The 20,151-nt window shown below is 28.7% G+C and overlaps 1 protein-coding gene across 1 annotated transcript in view; it reads left to right on the top strand.

The window, feature by feature from the left end:
- Positions 1-20,151, top strand: part of LOC123297657 (unconventional myosin IC) — a 29,384-nt gene that overhangs the window by 6,135 nt on the left and 3,098 nt on the right. Inside the window, exons 2-9 of the mRNA XM_044879405.1 lie at positions 15,884-16,032; positions 16,158-16,273; positions 16,717-16,787; positions 16,870-17,261; positions 17,934-18,137; positions 18,651-19,080; positions 19,194-19,348; positions 19,639-19,921. Coding sequence (XP_044735340.1) covers positions 15,907-16,032; positions 16,158-16,273; positions 16,717-16,787; positions 16,870-17,261; positions 17,934-18,137; positions 18,651-19,080; positions 19,194-19,348; positions 19,639-19,921 — 1,777 coding nt within the window. The 5' untranslated portion in view covers positions 15,884-15,906. The remainder of the gene's footprint in view (positions 1-15,883; positions 16,033-16,157; positions 16,274-16,716; positions 16,788-16,869; positions 17,262-17,933; positions 18,138-18,650; positions 19,081-19,193; positions 19,349-19,638; positions 19,922-20,151) is intronic.

Here is a 20,151-nt window from a genome sequence, read left to right as displayed (position 1 = left end):
GAGTTCATCATACTTTGTAGATAATATTTCCATTATTTTATTAACCCCCGACTAAAAAGAAGGTTATTATAAGTTTAAGAAGTCTGTGTACCTGTGTGTGTCTTTCTGTAGCTCTTACACGGTAAGAAATTTAAGGATACCACGATGACCGTGTCATTGTGAACGCAATACTGATTTGGCTTTTGAGGGAATAGTTAAATTTGCAACAGTTCTAGCGGAGTCAATGCAGTATGGGCGTCAATCGTGCCCGAAATAGCTAGAATAGAGGTGATGATCTTCAAACGACTAAATAAATTTTCTTGAAACATAACTAGGAACACTCTCGATCAAATTATCTTTTCAAACAAACAAAAAATCAAAATCGGATAAACCGTTTATGAGCTACGATTCCACAAATGAATTGATCAAACCTGATTTTATGGCGAGGGTTCCTTTAAATTTTTAATTTAATATTATGAAAACCTTGTTTGACCAGTCTTCAAGATATTGTCAAAATATATTCACTTACCTCCACTTCTGGTAGAGCTTTGAAGTTGTAGTGGAGCTAAGCCTACAAAAATTTTGGCAATCGGCATCTGGAATATTTTTTAAAAATATCTCTTCTATCAGTTCCAACTCTAACGATTTAAAAGATTGGTTCAGCTAGAAAAACTATGAAGATTTCTTCTAATTTTTAAATATTTCTTATTCCATATGCCTTGATATAAGCCTCACGAGTGAGCAAAAATAAATAAAAAAATTAGGTTTTGAGTTCGATCTTTCATAACTCTGAGACCGTGGACATTACGTTGCAAATTTTTTAATAGCTTCTCAAAAATTGAAAAATTCCATCAATACTTAACGAATTTCCGTATAAATAAAAATTCCATATATTTCCAAGTTATATGTATAAAGTTTTAAACTACAAAAATAGTGATGGTTTGTGATTTGATCTTTGTACTTAAGTTATGATCTTAATTAGTGATTTTAAAGAGGAAAAACAAGGAAAGTGCATTAATTTAATTACTTTAGAAGTTTAGAATAATAATTCAAAAATATAAATTTGATTAACATTCAACGGAAATAATTATATGGAACTCATCATGCACACAAAAAAGTTTGTACTTGATTTTAAAATAAAATCTTCATCAACACAAAAACTTAATAAATTAGAAGTGACTTTGAAATTTGAATTTATAAGTAAGTACTTAACACTTTTCCTGTTAACTACAGCCAAGTAAAAAATTTTCTTCATTTTATATTTTAAGAAAATAAAAAGTTACCCATTTTGGGTAAAAAATTTTTGGAAGTTTTGAGCTTTTCAAATTTTTGGAGTATCATAAAAGATAAATATAATTTAGTTTTATACAGTGAGTCGCATTTAAGATGAAGACACCTTCATATTAGGAATATTCGTTATATATATATAGGAATATTGATTTAAAATTTTGCACAGTCATACCCTGTCTCATTTTTTAAGATACTTAATCGAAATCAGAAGCCTACTACAATTTGATAAATAGGGCCGGTTCTTAATATTTTGTCTAGCTTCAGAGATTGTTAAAGATATCGAAAAAAAACTATTGGAAATAGTTGCAAAGTTAATTTAAAGGTAAAATTGCATTAATTCGTTACTTCGTTTCGTTTTTAAATAAGGACAAACAAATAAACAAATTTTATCTTTCTTATACACATTGCTTAATGTATGTGTACTCTCTCATACTTATGGATATAGCATGCGAAATGAATTATCAAACGTGCTATAAATATATTATAATTCTATCGATCTAAATCAAAATAAATGAAGATACATCAACGCCAAATCGTAATTTATGGGTAGGATCTTAAAAGTTTTCTCTTAAAATAAATCATTCAAACAGATCAGCATATAAATTATACATAGGTACATATGTTTTGTATACGATGGTTTGAAATATTGTAATGCATACGTTTGAGAAATCTTGAAAAACAAGAAGTGAAATTCACGTATATTTAATACACAATGTATGCAGTTTAAAATAATTATTTTATCAATATTGTATGTAATATGTAGGTATACACAGCATTTATATACAGACCGTGGGCTAATAAAGAAACGATTTTGGTTTAAATTTGGATGTGATAGAGAAAAATTAAATTTTTTGGATTTTGATAACGTCATAAAGTTAAAAAATTTGATTTTTTTTGATAACACAGGCAAATTTGATCCGATCTTAGTGGAATTTTTTTTTAAACCCACTAATTTTGGGTGATTCTTTTCAGCTGTGATGTCAATTTTTCGCTAGCTATCACATATGTGCTTAATTTCGAGACCAGGACTCCATATTCTTGAAACCTATTAGAGCTAGGTTAATTTTGATCATAAATTTGAAAAGTACGACCCAAATTTATTAGGATTACATACTTGCTTTACCAAAATTGGATTAAATTCGGATGTGATAGAGAAAAATTAAATTTATTGGATTCTGATGACGTCATAAAGTTAAATTCGATTTTTTTGACAAACAGACAAATTTCGATAACACAGACAAATTTTATCCGATTTGATTGGAATTTTTTTTGAAACCCACTAATTTTGAGTCATTCTTTTCAGCTGTTATGTCAATTCCTCGCTAGCTATCACTTATAAGTTTAATTTCGGGACCAGGACTTCAAATTCTTGAAACCAATTAGGGCTAGGTTAATTTTGATCACAAATTTAAAAATGATGGCCCAAATTTAGTAGGATTACATACTTGGTTTATCAAAATTGCTTTAATACTTTTTCAATACTTTAATTTGATACGATTCATAACAATTAGCTTTGCTATGAGCTCACGGTCTAATATATATTAAAACAATATACCTAGCTAGGTATGATATCTGCATAAAATATAATCGAAATTAGAACTTCTGCTGCAATGTAAAATAATACATAAATAAATTATCATATGAATACAACTTTCTTTCGTTAAATGCAACTATCGATATGCTGGTATTCGTACATTTATAGGGGAAAGCGAAGTAAGACGAGGTTCAGAGTAAAAAGAGTCGTAAGAAGAAAGAGTCACATGATTGAGTCAACGATAACGTCATGCTTGAAAACTTTTGTCAACTTACTCCGATCCACGCAAGGCCCATATATGGTAACATAACATTAGTTTTTATATATTTTAACCAACATGGCATTCGTAAATGGTGGTTTCAAAAGGTTTTGTGCAGGTTTCTAGATTTCCCAAAGATCTTGAACATCAGAAGAGTCTTTGGTGCTTCTTGAACTGACTACATTTGTTTATAACTTTTTTTTTCTTTTTCGATTTTGATATTTAGTGAAGTTATAAGTTATTTGTGAACTGTAGGTTCACAAATCTTCAGTTTTTTTTTTAGCAAAACATTTTGAAAATTTTTCGAAATATTGCATTTTTCCGAAAAAGGATACCTTTCGTAAAAACTTCCCTTTTGGTCGAAGGACTATGGTAGAGCGGTTAGAGATATAAGATCTACAAGTTGATGTAGAGCAATAATTTAGCCAGTTAGGCATACCTGATTAACTAGCTCAGCTTCAGTATCATAAAAAAATAAAGTAATAATTCTTGATGATCGATGGATACCGGAAATCTTAAGCATTAACTTTATAAAAGTAAGATTTGTGTCAAACACGATAAATAAAATCTATGATTAATAATTAAAAATTGTTTTGTTTATAATTGAAAGAAAATTGTAAATATTTTCCAAAAGTATTTAATAAATAAAAAGGTCAAGACATCATTAAATTTATATTATGTCTACTAGATTTTGCTTCAATTAAAAAAATCTATTGATTAAGTTATAAACATTGTAATTTATTTATTAATTTCCTGGTATAAAGTTATTGTTTTCAATCCGAAAACGAAATCATAAATTTTATGATACCTTTATGTTTTGAGGTGTCTGAAATGCGGCAATAATACATTTAAAACAAACAATTGACTGAATTTATTGTTGAAATACCTTGTATAGAAAGTGATGAATGTAAGTATTTGCATTATTTTTTTAGAAATCTAGAAGAGTTTAAGTACACAAAACCATAAAGGAAGCCTTTCGGCCACCAATAATTTGGTTTACGAAAGTTTTTTCTATAATTTATTTTTCCTTATTCGAGAATGTTGTTCACAATTGAAAGTACGTGCAAATTTTCAACTCCCTGTCCTTTTTAGTTTTGGAGAAAATGGACTCCAAAGTTGTGTCCTAATTTGTGCCCTCACTTACTTACTTTACGAACTCAAACTCACTTCCAAATCAAACTATCTTTTTTCGATTTTTAATTATCGTATCGATGAGTGGTCGGACAAACAGCCGGAAATGAACTGATTAAGTGCTTTTATAAACACCTTCACCAAATTTTTGTTCGTATCATCAATATTTCTAAGCGTTACAACTTTAGACTAAAATTTGTATATCTTGATATGTACATATTTCATTTATACAGGGTACATATTTCATCTATAAACATATATATATTTTTACAATAATTAACATAAAATTATTGATCTGTTCTCTAACGGCCGGATCCATCACATTGTAAATAAAACGGATACTTAATACATGCATAAACACGGATATAATAATATTGTCATTACTTCCACCTATCCATAAATGGTTTTATTTATTTACCCGATGTCTTATCTTATTAGACTCATGCACAAGTTCTTTATATAATAAATAAATCGGTGTCGATTATTATCATTTATTTAATATAAACACACGCATCATAATTATCAATTTATTATTATTAAAGAAAGGCTCAGGGGCAAAAAATCAAGAATAATTTCACCTGAATATGTATTTAAGGTAGTATAGCAGTATCGAGACGGGAAATAGTTTAGCCAAACCAGCAATCATTTTTGAGTTGTTTTTTCTTTTACAATTAATGATACAAAAATATTTATAATAATTTCCCCGCCATGATTTTAGGTGCGTTTATCAATACACATTCTTGAACAACAATCCTTTTCAGTATAAGTGTAAACGCTATGTTTGTTGTCACACTGCTCGTCAATCTATTATTCTTAACCTATTTTATCATTTTAATATATATTGCTCTTATGCTATTCGTAGCATCAGTGACTTCACAGCGTTAAATAGTACTATTCGCCAGAAGTATTGTGGATATCAACAGTCAGTGTGGGCCTGACACCGATACTGACATCAGGTCATGCGCCCTAACTGTTGCTCATGTTTCGATCGAATCGAAAGCATTCTGTATTGCGTTCACGCCTATACTTACATACACAGATCTATGACCCGTTTTTCGATTTTCGTTTTTGAGTTATTCTGATGAGGAAAACGGATAGATAATCAAACGGAAGAATATTGCGGACAATCATTAAGATTTAGCCAAGTACAAATCTGATAGTAATGGTACCCCGAGATTTGTCAGAAATGTATCATTACCTATAGATTTTCCAGTGGATTTTACGTATAAAAAAGCACAGGATGTTTTATTTGAGTCCGAATTGGAGCTCATAAATGAACGCATACTTTAAGAAGTGATTTCCCTAAAACAAGCTAACCAGACTAAACGATAAAGTTACAAAACTGATCCCCATACGACACCATTGTATCTTCCTTCCAACTTGACGCAATTATAAAACATAATTATTCATGACAATAAATATAATTGAAAGAAAATTATTTAAATGTATTCTTCCTGTTGACCTGACAACAACTTCATTATCAACTGTAAAATTAACATTATACTCGTGCCATAATTAGTAACAACAATTCAACGTCTTCGTTATAACATATAACCATTTGAAGTAATTCATTTTAGTGTAATTATTTTTATGTTTTTTAAATTTTTTGTTAAATGTAACATTTAATTTTCTGGGTAATTACACTTGAATACAACCTTAGTACGATGGCTCAGTCGCAGTGTTGATCTGGATTGCGATCTTAATTATTATCCAATCGAAAAGCTTTTCTGTTAAGGCGTTTCGATACAAAAACGATAGTGTTGCCAAAAATCTGAAATATTGTGCGTCAATTAAAGAGTATTTAATACCTTCTGTATAACTTTCAAGCTATCACTAATGTGCTTAATTCCGGGACTGGGACTCCACATTCTTGAAAACTATTAGAGCTAGGTTAATTTTGATCACAAATTTGAAAAGTATGACCCAAATTTAGTAGGATTATATACTTGGTTTATCAAAATTAGATATAATTTGGATGTGATAAATCAAAATTAAATTTTTAGATTTTGTTGACGTCATAGTGTTAAAAAAATTTTTTTTTGATAATGCAGGCAAATTTGATTCGATTTTATTGGAATTTTTTTTGAAACCCACTAATTTTGGGTCATTCTTTTCAGCTATGATGTCAATTTTTCGCTAGCTACCATTAATGTGCTTAATTCTGGGACCAGGACCCCACATTCTTGAAACCTATTAGAGCTAGGTTATTTCTCAACGATAAACTTTAAAAATTTAACAAATTATATTTTTAAAACAAAAGTAGATACTACACTTTTTTGGCAACTCTCTCTCAAAATTCATAATCAGCAGATCCAAGTACTATAATAAAACTTAGGTACTCAACTACTCAAGTTGAGTTCGAGATGTGAAATCCGGAGCGAGCCCCACATGGCCGCTCTACTAAACTATATCAAACTGTTAAAAAATAATAAATGGAAATGTCATCACTGAATATTTTATTAAAATGATTCATCACTTTTTTCTCAGTTAATATTTGAATTTGAAATTTAAAAAAAAAAAAAAAAAATGATAAATCTAAAACAGAAATGACTTAAGTAGATTAAAATAATACCATTAATTTTCAATATGTGTTCATGTACAAATATTTATATTAAAGATATAAATTTATGATTAAAATAAATTAACTGTACGACATTCATCTTTTTAGCGAATGTACTGAAAAATAGTTGATGAAAATTTAAAGAAAAATGTCTTTTATTCAACTATTTACCGGATGTATTGGATAGCTTTCCCACCTCGAATGCTTCTTTATTTTTTTTACGGAATTTTTTGTATTAAGTTATTAATTAAAAAATCGTTTAGTGTAGTGCTCATATATACAAATTCTATCCTTATATATTATAAATATAAAAGTGAGTTTGTTTGTTTGTTATGCTGTCACGCGAAAACTACTCAATGGATTTTAATGAAACTTTACAATAATATAGTTCATACATCAGAATAAAACATGGGCTACAATTTATTAAGATATAATAAGATATATAAATTTATGAACATCATTGTAAAGCATAAATGAAAGATTTCTGGAAAAAGTGTGAACGAGATTCAATTTACGGCCATCTGCCCAACCAGGGTTTCTGATATACACCCAGTACATGATGACTATTTTACATTTATAAAAAAAATTCAAAAAATTCCATGTACTTTTACCTGTGTAAAACAATCTCTAGCTTTATTTCGAGTGTTATGGAAGAGGGATAAGTAAGAGAAAAGGAGGTGAAGGTTATAGCGCGATGGTCCTTATTTTTAAACCCAGCAAAGCAGTCGGGTATCATGCTAATAATCCTATTACTACCAAGGAAGGGAAATACAAATGTGCTTATTTAAGTTTTGTAAATTTTTACCCCCGACAAGACCTAAAGCCCGTCGACGTCAAAGCTCCCCTGCTGTTTTTAAACAGCTCCAAATGGTTCATGGAGTAGTGGCCGAGGATGGGCCAACCCTTTTCGGTATCACAACGGACCCTATGGTCTAAGTGTCTAATCTACCCCCGACAAATGCAGTTTTATTCTTGTAGTTCTTTCCAAACTAAACTGATTTCCTTGAATGATGGCTAGGCTATTCTCCATTAAATTACCTTCCAAACAACAACAAAAATCAAAATCGATTCAGATAGACAAGCAGACACTCACAAATTAATTACACCCCTCTTGTTTGCGTCGGGGGTTAAAAATAATCGAGTGATAAAATTCAACTAAAAATATTTAAAAAATAAACAGATAAAAATAAAAAAAACACATAGAATCGACAACGCAAAGTGGATTGGCGCCTAGAATACCAAATGTGTACATAAAAGAATCTAATAAAGCAGACGAGTTTTTTTTTTGTTGCGAAAATATAAGTAATATTTATTTTCTTAATAATAAAATTCAAACTAAGAATATTTTTTAAATTATATAAAAATAATGTTTTTGTTGTGATACATGAAGGTAAATACAATAAAGTCACTGATTTTATAATAATGAATAAAATTATTTATTATAAAATTCATTTAAAATTATTCATAAATGTGTATAATATAATACAATAATATAATTATGATAGAGGTCACTGAATAAATAAAAAATATATCAATCATCATCTTATATTCTTATATCCTGTATTATATGAAATATATATCAAGGTATACTAATTTTAGTCCCAAGTTTGTAACACTTAGAAATATATTGATGGTACGAACAAAGTTTTGGTATAGATGTTCGTAAAATCGTCTAAATAGTGCATTTTCGAATGTCCGTCCGTCGACACGGTAAAAACAAAAAGAGATTTCAAGCTGAAACTTTTATGCTCAGGACGTAAATAGTGAGTTTGAGTTCGTAAATGAGCAACATAGGTCGATTGGATTTTTGCATCTTGTAAACTATTAGATATAGAAAAAAATTTTAAATATAAAAATAGTACGATAAATGAACCTAGAATTTAATGATTATTAAGAAAAATTTGTTTGCTGTGTGTATTATCTTGCAGATCTTTTGCACTGGCTTCAGAAAATTATCTTTAAAAAAATATATTTTCAAAAGAATCTTTTTTTCATTTTGAGAATCTTTTAAATCTCCTAAAGGTGGAGAGGGAGGGTGCATAAAGTAATAAAACTAAACAACTTTTGTTTGATACAATAATATAAGTGTTGACAAAAATCTGAAATATTGTGCGTCAGTTAAAGAGTATTTAATACCTTCTGTATAACTTTCAAGCCCTCACTAATGTGCTTAATTCCGGGACTGGGACTCCACATTCTTGAAATCTATTAGAGCTAGGTTAATTTTATACATACTTTCTTTTCTAAACATCACTGTTTACCCGCGAGGGCGCAAATTAGGACAAAACTTTCGTATCTACTTTCTTCAAAACTTTAAAAGACAGGGATGTAAAAACTTGCAGGGAGCTTCAACTAGTGGTCTGGTGAAACAAAATTTTCGAAATCAAATAAATGACGGACGAAAGGTCGCCATAATTGTGTTGATTTTTTAAGCTCTTTTAAACTTTTTCTATACAGGATATTTCAACAATTAACTCAACCAATTGTATGTTTTCATTTGTTATAGACTAACTTAACTACTATATTCTGAGTCATTTCATAAGTTTTTTTTTCCATTTTATATTTGATTTCATTATTTGTATTTGTTGTATTTTAAAAAGGTAATGTTTGTTTATTTTTATCTATGTGGGCGTTGTTGCTTTTGCTTGTTGCATTGCAATCTTGCTTGTATAGTGGGTATTAGTCGATGTATATTCTATTTAATATTACAAATGCGAAAGTTATTCTTTCTGTCTGTCTGTCTGTTACGTTTTCGCGCCTAAATCTCTGAACTAATTTTGAATATTTCCGGTTTAAACATAGATGGGACTTTGAAACAGGACATGGGGTACTTTTTGTCTTGGAAGGTGAAATAGAGGATGAAAGTTTGTATAGGAAACCAATCATTTCTTTTGTTAGGTTTAGGTTTTTAAGAGGACGGGCTAAGCGGGGGGAAAATGGGTTAAGTGATGGCATGTGTTGGATTTGTCTTTAAATTTGGTATACCGCGAATGGTATTTGGAGGGGGTAAGCGAGGCCTAGGTATATACGTTCTCTAAATAAATCAATGATTCCTTAAATGAATCAATGCTTCTCTAAATGAATCAATGGATAATTTAGTGAATTAATTGAAATGTATTCATTATCGCGAGCGAAACCTCGGGAAAATGCTAGTGTATTTATAAAAAGAAATAAGTCAATACTCTTCTTATAAATAATCTTTTACATGTTCCTATTTAGTTTGTACAATATACAGGTTGAGTCCAATGTTTAATTCCTTCTAACAAATCTTACTACATTCAAAATCGGGTGAAAATATCTAGGTACCATTTTATTACGATCTATACCAAAATATAGGCATTATTAGGTACAAATCACTGCAGAAAGAAGTATATTTTTTGTCTTTAAATCTAAAAAACCCAAACAATTAGTCTGCAATCAATTCGCTTTAAAAACTAAGACATGATTCACCTTAACGAAATCAATTTCCATGAAACTATATTCAATAATTTAGGTAAATGTAATAAGAGCTATTGGTGTCACTTTGATGATACAAAAAAAATATAAAAAAATAAGAATTTCAGGTGGAAAAAATCTACCTTGCATAATTAAATTAAACATAACAAAATTTTTTTGTTTGATATGCATTTTAATCTTCAGTGAATCACCTGTGTAGCAGATATTTGAGTATTCTTTGTTTATTTTATGTCACAAAGAAAAAAAAACTGATTTCACAAAAAAAATCTTCTATTAACACCACATGACTTCCTTGAATGCTTCAGTCAAAAATAATATTTCTTAGTTATTCCAGGTATCGAAAATTTTTGGCATCTCTTCGTGGAAGGAAAGTACACAAGGAGAGTTGCACAACAATCCTAATTCTAGAATTTCAATATTCTAAGGTTTCAATTTATGCGAGGTTTCGAAAATTTTCGTTATCGTTACACAAGAGGAAGTTCACGAGGGGCAGTAACAACTAGATGTAACAACAATCCAAAATCCATAAATTATTCAGTCCACCAATCCTTATTTGCTGCTTTTTGATACCCTAAGATGGTCTTCCTTATATCTACCCTCCATAATTTTGTACAATGAAGTTAAAAAAACTGATACGTTTGTACTTACTTCTTCTTATACGATTGCACGAATAAAAAGTGATAATTGATTTTTTAAATAAATATTAATCGCCATATTATGTTTAATTTCTAATTAATATAAGTGTTATAAATTGTAAAAGTGTTATAAGTTATACTTCAACTTTTATCATCGCGACCTAAAGAAATCTATTTTGATAAAACAAAAACACTTCTGGTTAACTTACTTCAAGAAAGTTGGGAATCACAATTCTTAATTTATACTTATAGAATAATAAAGTGCATTCTGACCCACAGAGTCGATATTTAATGAACTTAATCTGATCTACTTGATCGGTTTTTTTTAGTCTGCCAAATCTGACAATGCGGATTGCGAAAAAGTTATTGGGCAAGTAATCAAAAATCGATTTTTCGAGTTAAAAATCTTAGAAAATGACCCATATATCGAGTAAATCCTCGAGCGGCCACTGAAGAACTCCTATCAGCTCCTGCACTAATCATGTTTATTATCCCTCGACTAACAAATAGGAGTGTTATAAATTTAACGAGTCTGTGTATCTTTTTGTCTGTCTGCGGAATCGTAATTCCTAAATGGATGAACCTATTTTGATTTTTGTTTGAAATGTAATTTTATCGACAGTTTGTTTAGCTATGTTTCATGTGCGATTTTAGGGTTCCGTACTCGAAAACAACTAGAGAAGAAGTGATCTTTTTCAAAGGACTGGGTAGATTTTTGGGCAGAAATCGGTTCATTCGCTTAGTAGGTCACAATACCACGAACGAATTGATCAGGTCTGATTTTATGTTGATTGAGTTTAAAAAAATGAAAGTAAAATAAAACTTCCACTTGTTGAAAATTTAGAAGTAGGAATTGGTTTTTGCAGTTGTGGAAGTAGGCAAATTAAAAATAAATAGAAATTTTTGAAACCTCAAGGCAATGAATAGAGACAGTCTATTTGAATCTTCAATGAATCATCTACCTCTATATAAGACACTTTTCATTTGAAGAATGACTCATTTATAATGCCATTGATAAAGAAAACATTGATTTCACATAAAAACTGCACAAACAACTTCTTCAAATTGCGGGGGTGAAAGTAAAATAAATTTAATTGAAAAATAAAAATATTAATTCATTTTAAAATATTTTCTAATTAAGTGTTATAAGTTGTAAAAGTTATCCTAATTTTCTATACAACAAACACAATTACTATTAAATTATCAATCTAAAATATTTAATTTATCAGTAATCAATTGAAATCAATAAATTACTTACACAATTATTGATTAAATTTAATGGAATTATTAACAAGGTACTCGTATTTCTAATTTTATCTGTATACTTAAGATTAGTTATAGGTTTTTGTACTTTTAAACATATAAAACGGGCAAAAAATGATTTGGAAAATTTTTGTCCTTGAGCTTAATAAACTTATCTTCTACATACTTCATATGGGCGTCGACTTATCCTGCCTAACATTTAAAGAAAAGCGCTGTAATATGAATGCAGCCAGCTTTATTTTATTTTTCATAACTGATCGTAACCAAAATCAATTTGTATTGGGGAAATCATTTTGCCATGTGTCAACCGATGCTTTTAAATAGAACTAAAAGACTTAATTTTGTCTCAGCTGCACTAAAATAGATTTTAATTTTGTATTTTAGTTTAATTTTTATTCTCTTGTATGTGGGAGTCACTTGAGTGTTCCGCACTGCATTACATTATATATTATTTTCAAGCATGTTTTTCCTCTCCAAGCGAGGTCTTTCTTATTCCTTTATCAAATTCCATGACTTTAAAACTTATCGATGAAAAATAGACTCACGGTCTAAAAATGTACCGCTTAGAAAAAACAAGATAGAGAAATAATACTAACATTTAATTTTGTTCGTTATGTAATTCGTGTACCAGATCTGTAATAAAATTGCCTATAAATTAAAATAAAGCAAATTACTGACTTGTATATTTATTTCTTTAGCCAATTTTTAGCCACTAGTACTGCATTGCGAAATTCTTTACGGGTCGAGCTAGTTTTAAATAATTATTTATCTGAAGCAAGACATGATTAAACTTTTTTTATTGTTAAAATAGAAATATTGATAAAAAGATACAATAATTGAAATATTAATAATAAATTACTGTAGGTATTTCAATGAAAATTACTAAATAAAGTTTTTTTTATAATTAAAATTTAAAATACAAAATATTAATTTATTATGTCTGTTTATTTTCAATTCAAAAATATATAATAATATCTATATATACATTGTTTTATAAAATAAACATTATGAAATATAAAATTTATTCGCTAAAATAATATTGATGATTGAATAAATCTTTTGATATAAGCCCATTGTAGTGCGCCAATCGTCACTCGTCAATTTGTTAATTCGAATTTCAGTTTTAGATTGAAAATTTTTATATTTCTTTACTCGGAGTGTAATGTCCAATATAGTCGATTCAAAACATTCTACCAAGTTCAGATTAAATTCCATTAAGATTCATCTTTTTCTTTAAAATGACATTCAAAGAATTAATAATAAATCAGTTTTTAACTAAAAAAAGGTTTTCGCAAATTAAATCTTTCCAAATTTATAAAAATTGTTTATTGTTAATTAAATGTCGCTGGATTCACCAGGTGCTAAAAACAGGACGAATTTTCCTATTTTTAATTATTAGCTAACTAACTTATTTATTGAAACTCATATAGTTGAATTATTAAATTTCACATTGGAGAACTGAGTTATTAGGGCCGTCCCTGAGCGAATCCTCAAACATGTAATTGAAGATAAAAAATTAAATCAGTATAACATAAAAAGTTGCAGTTAAGTAAAAATAATTTTCACCGTCATAAAAACGTTTTAGGTAATAATTTCATAAATTACAAGCAATTACAAAATCATACAATTTCACAAAACCTTCAAACTTACAGTGATAAAATCTTAAAATATTATTTCATTTTTTTTATATGACTCATATTTTAAAATATCTTGATATGATAAAATCGTTAAGACGATGACCAAATTGTCTCACGTCATCTAACTGAAATATGAATTCACAATATGTTTACCTCTAGCCTAAAGTATGATCTCCCCAGTCGCGTTTACCTCCGAGAACAGCGACTTTTGTGGTTTAAGCCCATGACTAAAAAGTTGGATTTCTTGGCGTATGTGATATAAACCTCTCTTATGCTTGTTATTACAGTGTAATAATTACAATAAAATCCTCCAATGATTAAGGGAAGTTACAAAAATAAAACAGACACAAGAAAAAATGTAAAGTTCTTCGAAAAACTTCATATTTATTAAAAAAATTAAACATCCGTTGTATACTTCAACCGTTTCAACTAAAATGATTATAATTTATCTTAATTATTTCAAACATAAATATAATTATTACTGTTTTTATATTATTTATTTAATTAAAAAATAATAATATAAATCATGGAATCATCAATTTTTATGTAATAATATATTTTTAATATAATTTATTATTATTATTTTTAATTATTATTACATATTAAATTTAAAGCACTTTCAATTTCATTTTTCTTATAAATATTTTTAATTTATTACTTTATTTTATATTATTTTAGTTCAATAGAAAGTCTTAAATCAAATCATAATTATTAAATCATAATAAAAAAATTATAACTTACCTTTTACTGATTAATGATTAATGTGGTGAATTCGAACAATTTAATGATTTTTGAGATTTTGATTTTGGATTTCAACCGATCTTATTGGAATTTTTTTGAAATCTACTAATTTTGGGTCATTCACATACATTCATCACATACGTGCTTAATTCCGGGACCAGGACTCCAATTCTTGAAACCTATTCGAGCTAGGTTAATTTTGACCACAAATTTGAAAATTATGACCCAAGTTTAGTAAGATTACATACTTGGTTTATCAAAATTGGATAAAATTTGGATGTGATAGAGCAAAATTTAATTTTTGGATTTTGATGACGTCATCAAGTTAAAAAATTCGATTTTTTTTGATAACACAGGCAAATTTGATCCGATCTTATTTTAGTTATTTTTGAAATCCACTAATTTTGGGTCATTCTTTTCAGCTGTGATGTCATTTTTTCGCTAACTATCACATACGTGCTTAATTCCGGGACTAGGACTCCACATTCTTGAAACCAATTGGTTAATGGTTCTTGAAACCGGGAGCTAGGTTAATTTTGATCATAAACTTGAAAAGTATGACCCAAATTTAGTAGGATTACATACTTTATTTATCGTCATAAAGTTAAAAAATTTGATAAAAATATATTAAGTTTTAAAGAAACGGAAAGCTAAAATTATTCTTTGATCTCAACAACTAATTATTTTTTTATTAATTATTAAAAATATTGAATGTTTAAAAAATCATTGATCCATATAAATATAAATCTCTTGATTAAAAAATAAAAATTATCAATACAAATATTTTCAAATTTTATGTACATATTTATTACAGTCCAATAATTTATTAAGAATTAATTAACACTGTTATCACTAGTGTTACTCATAAATTAATATTTACAAAAGAATCAATTAAAATAAGATAACAATAAAAAATATTGTGTGAAAAACTTGTATGACCTCCATATTAAGGTCAACAAACTTCTATTGTTAACTTAAGGAAATTATTAATCTAGTCCTAAAAAATTGATCTTGAGACTGCTATCAGACTTGAGATCTCGAGACTTCTAATGACGAAAAATAGACACACGATCTAAAAATACTGCTTAGGAAAAAACCGGCTAGAAAAATAATTTTAATATTTAAATTTGTTCATTATGTTACTTGTATATCATATATGTAATAAAATTGCCTATAAATAAAAATTTAGTAATTTACTACCACTTATCTAGTTAAATTGCACTTACCTAATTTTATTTCAATGTAAAGACACTCTATATGGAGGTAATATTGGATAGTAAAATTTTGCAAAATTTTGTATGAAAAAAAATAACGAATAATTTAACTTAGATAAAATTTTATGATTGTTATTGATTGTAAATAAAGTCACTTTAGATTTATTCATTTCTTATGTTACAGACGACAACAATAAACAGAGCGTCATGGAACGTGAATTACATAAACGAGATCGTGTAGGAGTGCAAGATTTTGTGTTGTTAGAAGATTTTGAAAGTGAAGAAGCATTTGTTGATAACTTACGTAAACGTTTTAACGAAAATTTAATTTATGTAAGTTTTTAAATCAAATATAATATAGGCAACTGTTTCTACATGGAAAATAGTTAATCGAAAGACCAAAATTTTTATCTATTTGTGATTGAAATTAATTAATAAATTTTACTCTTAATTTTTAGACTTATATTGGACCAGTATTAGTTTCTGTAAATCCTTACAAAGAATTACCAATTTATACACCGGAATTTATAAAAGAATACAAAAATAAACATCTTTATGAGACACCGCCTCATATGTAAGTATAACAGAAAATTGATAAGCTTATTTTGCCATACAAGTTAGAATTACAAAACCACAATCACGTTTGTAACGTAAATGGTTTGATGATGCATATGGGGATTTAAAAATAAAAATCATTCTTTAACATTAATAAAGAAAATTAAAATGTTGGGATATGGAGTGGAAATTTGAATTAAAAATAATAAGTAATTTTATCTCTTACCATTAAGTATCTAAATTGACTATTACAACAACCCGGAGAACTAGGTCCAATCTGATGTCTCCCATCAAACTGTGAAACTTTTGTTTAAGTTATTTTTTTATTGGTTAACTACAAAACAAGCTATTAGCCAAAATAGATTAAAATGGTTCACCCTGTATATTAACCCTTCACCAAAATCTCAATAGTATCATGAAATTGTCTTTAAAAACCTATTTAACAGTCCCTTTCTATTCTAGCTATGCGATTGCAGATACTGCTTATAGATCACTTACCGAAGAAAATCGAGAACAATGTATTCTCATATCAGGTATAATGACCGAAATTCATTTTTCATTCCAAAAAAAAAAAAGTAAATAAAAATAATATAAAATTTGTATTATAAAATTTAGGTGAATCCGGTTCAGGGAAAACAGAAGCATCAAAAATTGTCTTACAATTTATAGCAGCCGTAACCAGTCAAAAAAACAATATTGAAAATGTAAAAAATAAATTATTACAATCGAATCCAGTATTAGAAGTATTTGGTAATGCAAAAACAATACGTAATGATAATTCAAGTCGTTTTGGTAAATACATGGATATACAATTTAATTATATTGGTGATCCGGTTGGCGGTAACATATTAAATTATCTATTGGAAAAGTCACGTGTTATACATCAATCGACTGGCGAACGTAATTTTCATATATTTTATCAGCTATTAAGTGGTGCAACTCAAGATGAACTAAATGAATATCATTTGAAACGTGATTATAGTTCATATGTTTATCTTAGTAATGGTGTTAGTATTCTATTTGTTTTTCCACTTATATTCAAAACTAGCCATTACCCGTACTCTTTACTGAACTATTCCAACTTTATAAACAACAATACAATATCAATATCAGCCGATATTCCTCTTTGTTCTTTGAAACTTCTTCCACTGAAATCTTTTTGACCTGACCACTCCTCAAGCCCTCTTTACCTGATCCTTCTTTAAATACCTTCGATCTGAATTGAATAAAACAAACAAATAACTACGCATATTCTCGTTCGAAAAATCCCATAAAAATTTTTATCTCGATTCTTAATTAAAGAAGTTTAATTTTTTTTTAAATTCACAATCCCCATCACCAATAAGCTCCCCTTAACTGTTTTCAAGTATATGTCAATTTTCTAACCATGTTCTGAGAAATCGAAACCTCTTACCAAGCTAAATTGTCTGTTAGCAGAGTTTGGCAATATATTGGTCATTGTGAATCTCCAAAGACAGAGAACTTACTCAATTACCGTTCCCAATTCTTGATCCTTTATTATTGGATCCTATGAGATTTAAATCTATATATCTAAGATGTCTACTTTTATTCCCCTTTAAGCGTTATATCTTGAGATTCAGAGGAGTTTACTAACTGTATTAGTTATCCAGAGCTTTCTCTTTTTCGACTTTTATTTTACGTTTGTTTTTCTTTTTTAGGAAAAGGACAATGGGCGTACAACTGATTTACAACATTTTAATGAAATAAAACGAGCTATGTCGACAATTGAAATAAATGAACAAGAGCAAAAACAAATTTTTAGTATTGTTGCAAGTATTCTTCACATGGGTAATATTGGATTCACTGAGCATGAAGGTTGTGCTCAAATAATAAAACAAGAACCAGTTGATATCATTGCAAAGGTAAATACACGGATTATGTTTTATTTAATTATATAATAAACTTGTTAATGTTATCGGTCTCTTGTCTCCGTCTGCGCCTGGCTACACTTAGAAACTAGTTTATACTGTGCCCGAGGGATTCACGGATTAATTTCATATACAGGAGTTTCACAATTTAGTGAGAAAGCATTATTTCTGTAATAGTGTGCACATTGTGTGCAAATTTGGATGATTTGCCATTGTGCCATGTTTTTATAAGGGACTAAAAAGTATAAAATAATTTCTCTAATATGAAGGATAAAACCACATACAGATTTATAACTTTTTTGAAATTTTTCTGAAAATTCATACTTGGCAACTTTTGATAGTTATCCATTTCTGAGCTATGGTCCAAATTTCAAGTATGGGGAAGTTAATTTAAAGTCAATTACAAAAATTCACCCGGGTAATTTGTTAAATTCGTTTCAATCCTGTTTCGATATTTTTTATAGAATCCTGAAACTATCGACTAATTGATCAATGTTATTGTTACAGTTGTTGGGATGTGATGCACAAGTTTTAGCACAAGCGCTAACACATCGTACAATAATTGCACAAGGCCAAACAGTTGTATCTCCATTAAATCGTGAAATGGCAATATTCGCTCGTGATGCCTTAGCGAAGGCTGTATATGATCGCCTATTCACATGGCTTGTAAATCGTATCAATAATTCATTGCAACCACAATACGAACGTAAAACTACTGTAATGGGAATTTTGGATATATATGGTTTTGAAATCTTCCAAAAGAATAGTTTTGAACAATTTTGTATAAATTTCTGTAATGAAAAGTTACAACAATTGTTTATTGAGTTAACATTGAAATCCGAGCAAGAAGAATATTTCCGGGAAGGTATTGAATGGGAAACTATTGAGTATTTTAATAATAAAGTCATTTGTGATTTAATTGAAGAAAAACATAAAGGTATGATTTAAATCCCAAAAAGACCAACTTTTATTTTTGGTTGGAAATTGAAGAGAAGCACCTCGATTTTCGAAATGAAAATACCCTAACAAATTTCTGTCAATTTTTTCTAGGAATAATATCCTTATTGAATGAAGAATGTTTACGGCCAGGAGATGCAAATGATAGAACTTTCTTAGAAAAGTTGAAAAAAAATTTAACATACCATAACCATTTTATTAGCCATGAAAAATCTGATATCCAAACCCAAAAAATAATGGGCCGTGATGTTAGTATAAATATTTTACATACTTAGAAAATACAAGAGCTTTAATTACTGACCTGTGCCAAGATTTCAAATCAATGTTTTTCTTTTGATGAATTGAGTGCAGGCCCGTGGAGGGGAGAGGTTAAATTTGGCCCTCAACCTACCCCGTGCGTACGGGACTGATAGTGAGATACTACTTATCATTTCTGTGGGGTAGGCATATTTTTATTCCATGTACACAGTTCAGTAATTCAAGTCTTCAGGAAATATCAATTTTTTTACAAAATTTTAATAAGTAAATTGTTTTTTAGGAATTTCGACTTGTTCATTATGCAGGTGAAGTCACCTATAAAGTGCATGGTTTCATTGAAAAGAATAATGATTTATTATTCCGTGATTTACGTGAAGTTATGTCCACAACCTCGAACAGCATTACAAAAGCCGTATTTTTGGTTGATGATTTAAACAGTAAGAAACGACCAGAAACTGCCATAACACAATTTAAAAATTCTTTAAATAAATTAATGGATATATTGCTTGGAAAAGAACCTTCGTACATACGTTGTATTAAACCAAATGATTTTAAAAGCTCAGGTTAGTATAAAATAGGGTCGCATTATTTGAGGAGATACGACAGTTTAAAGTCAAAAGTGTCTATTTCGCTTTGTCGACGAATAACTCGCTCTTAGAAGCTCGTATAAAGATCTAGCTATCGGATCATATATATTTCATTCAGATCCAATTATTTTTCGCCGAGATATACCACTTTGAAATTTCGAGAAAATGAAGCGATTGTGACGTCATATTTCTTAGAGGCTTGCCGA

The sequence above is a fragment of the Chrysoperla carnea genome, chromosome 4 (assembly GCF_905475395.1).
Source record: "Chrysoperla carnea chromosome 4, inChrCarn1.1, whole genome shotgun sequence".
In the NCBI taxonomy this organism is placed as follows: Eukaryota; Metazoa; Arthropoda; class Insecta; order Neuroptera; family Chrysopidae; genus Chrysoperla; species Chrysoperla carnea.
The sequence above is the reverse complement of the archived record's forward strand: the minus strand, read 5'-3'. Positions and strand labels throughout refer to the sequence as shown.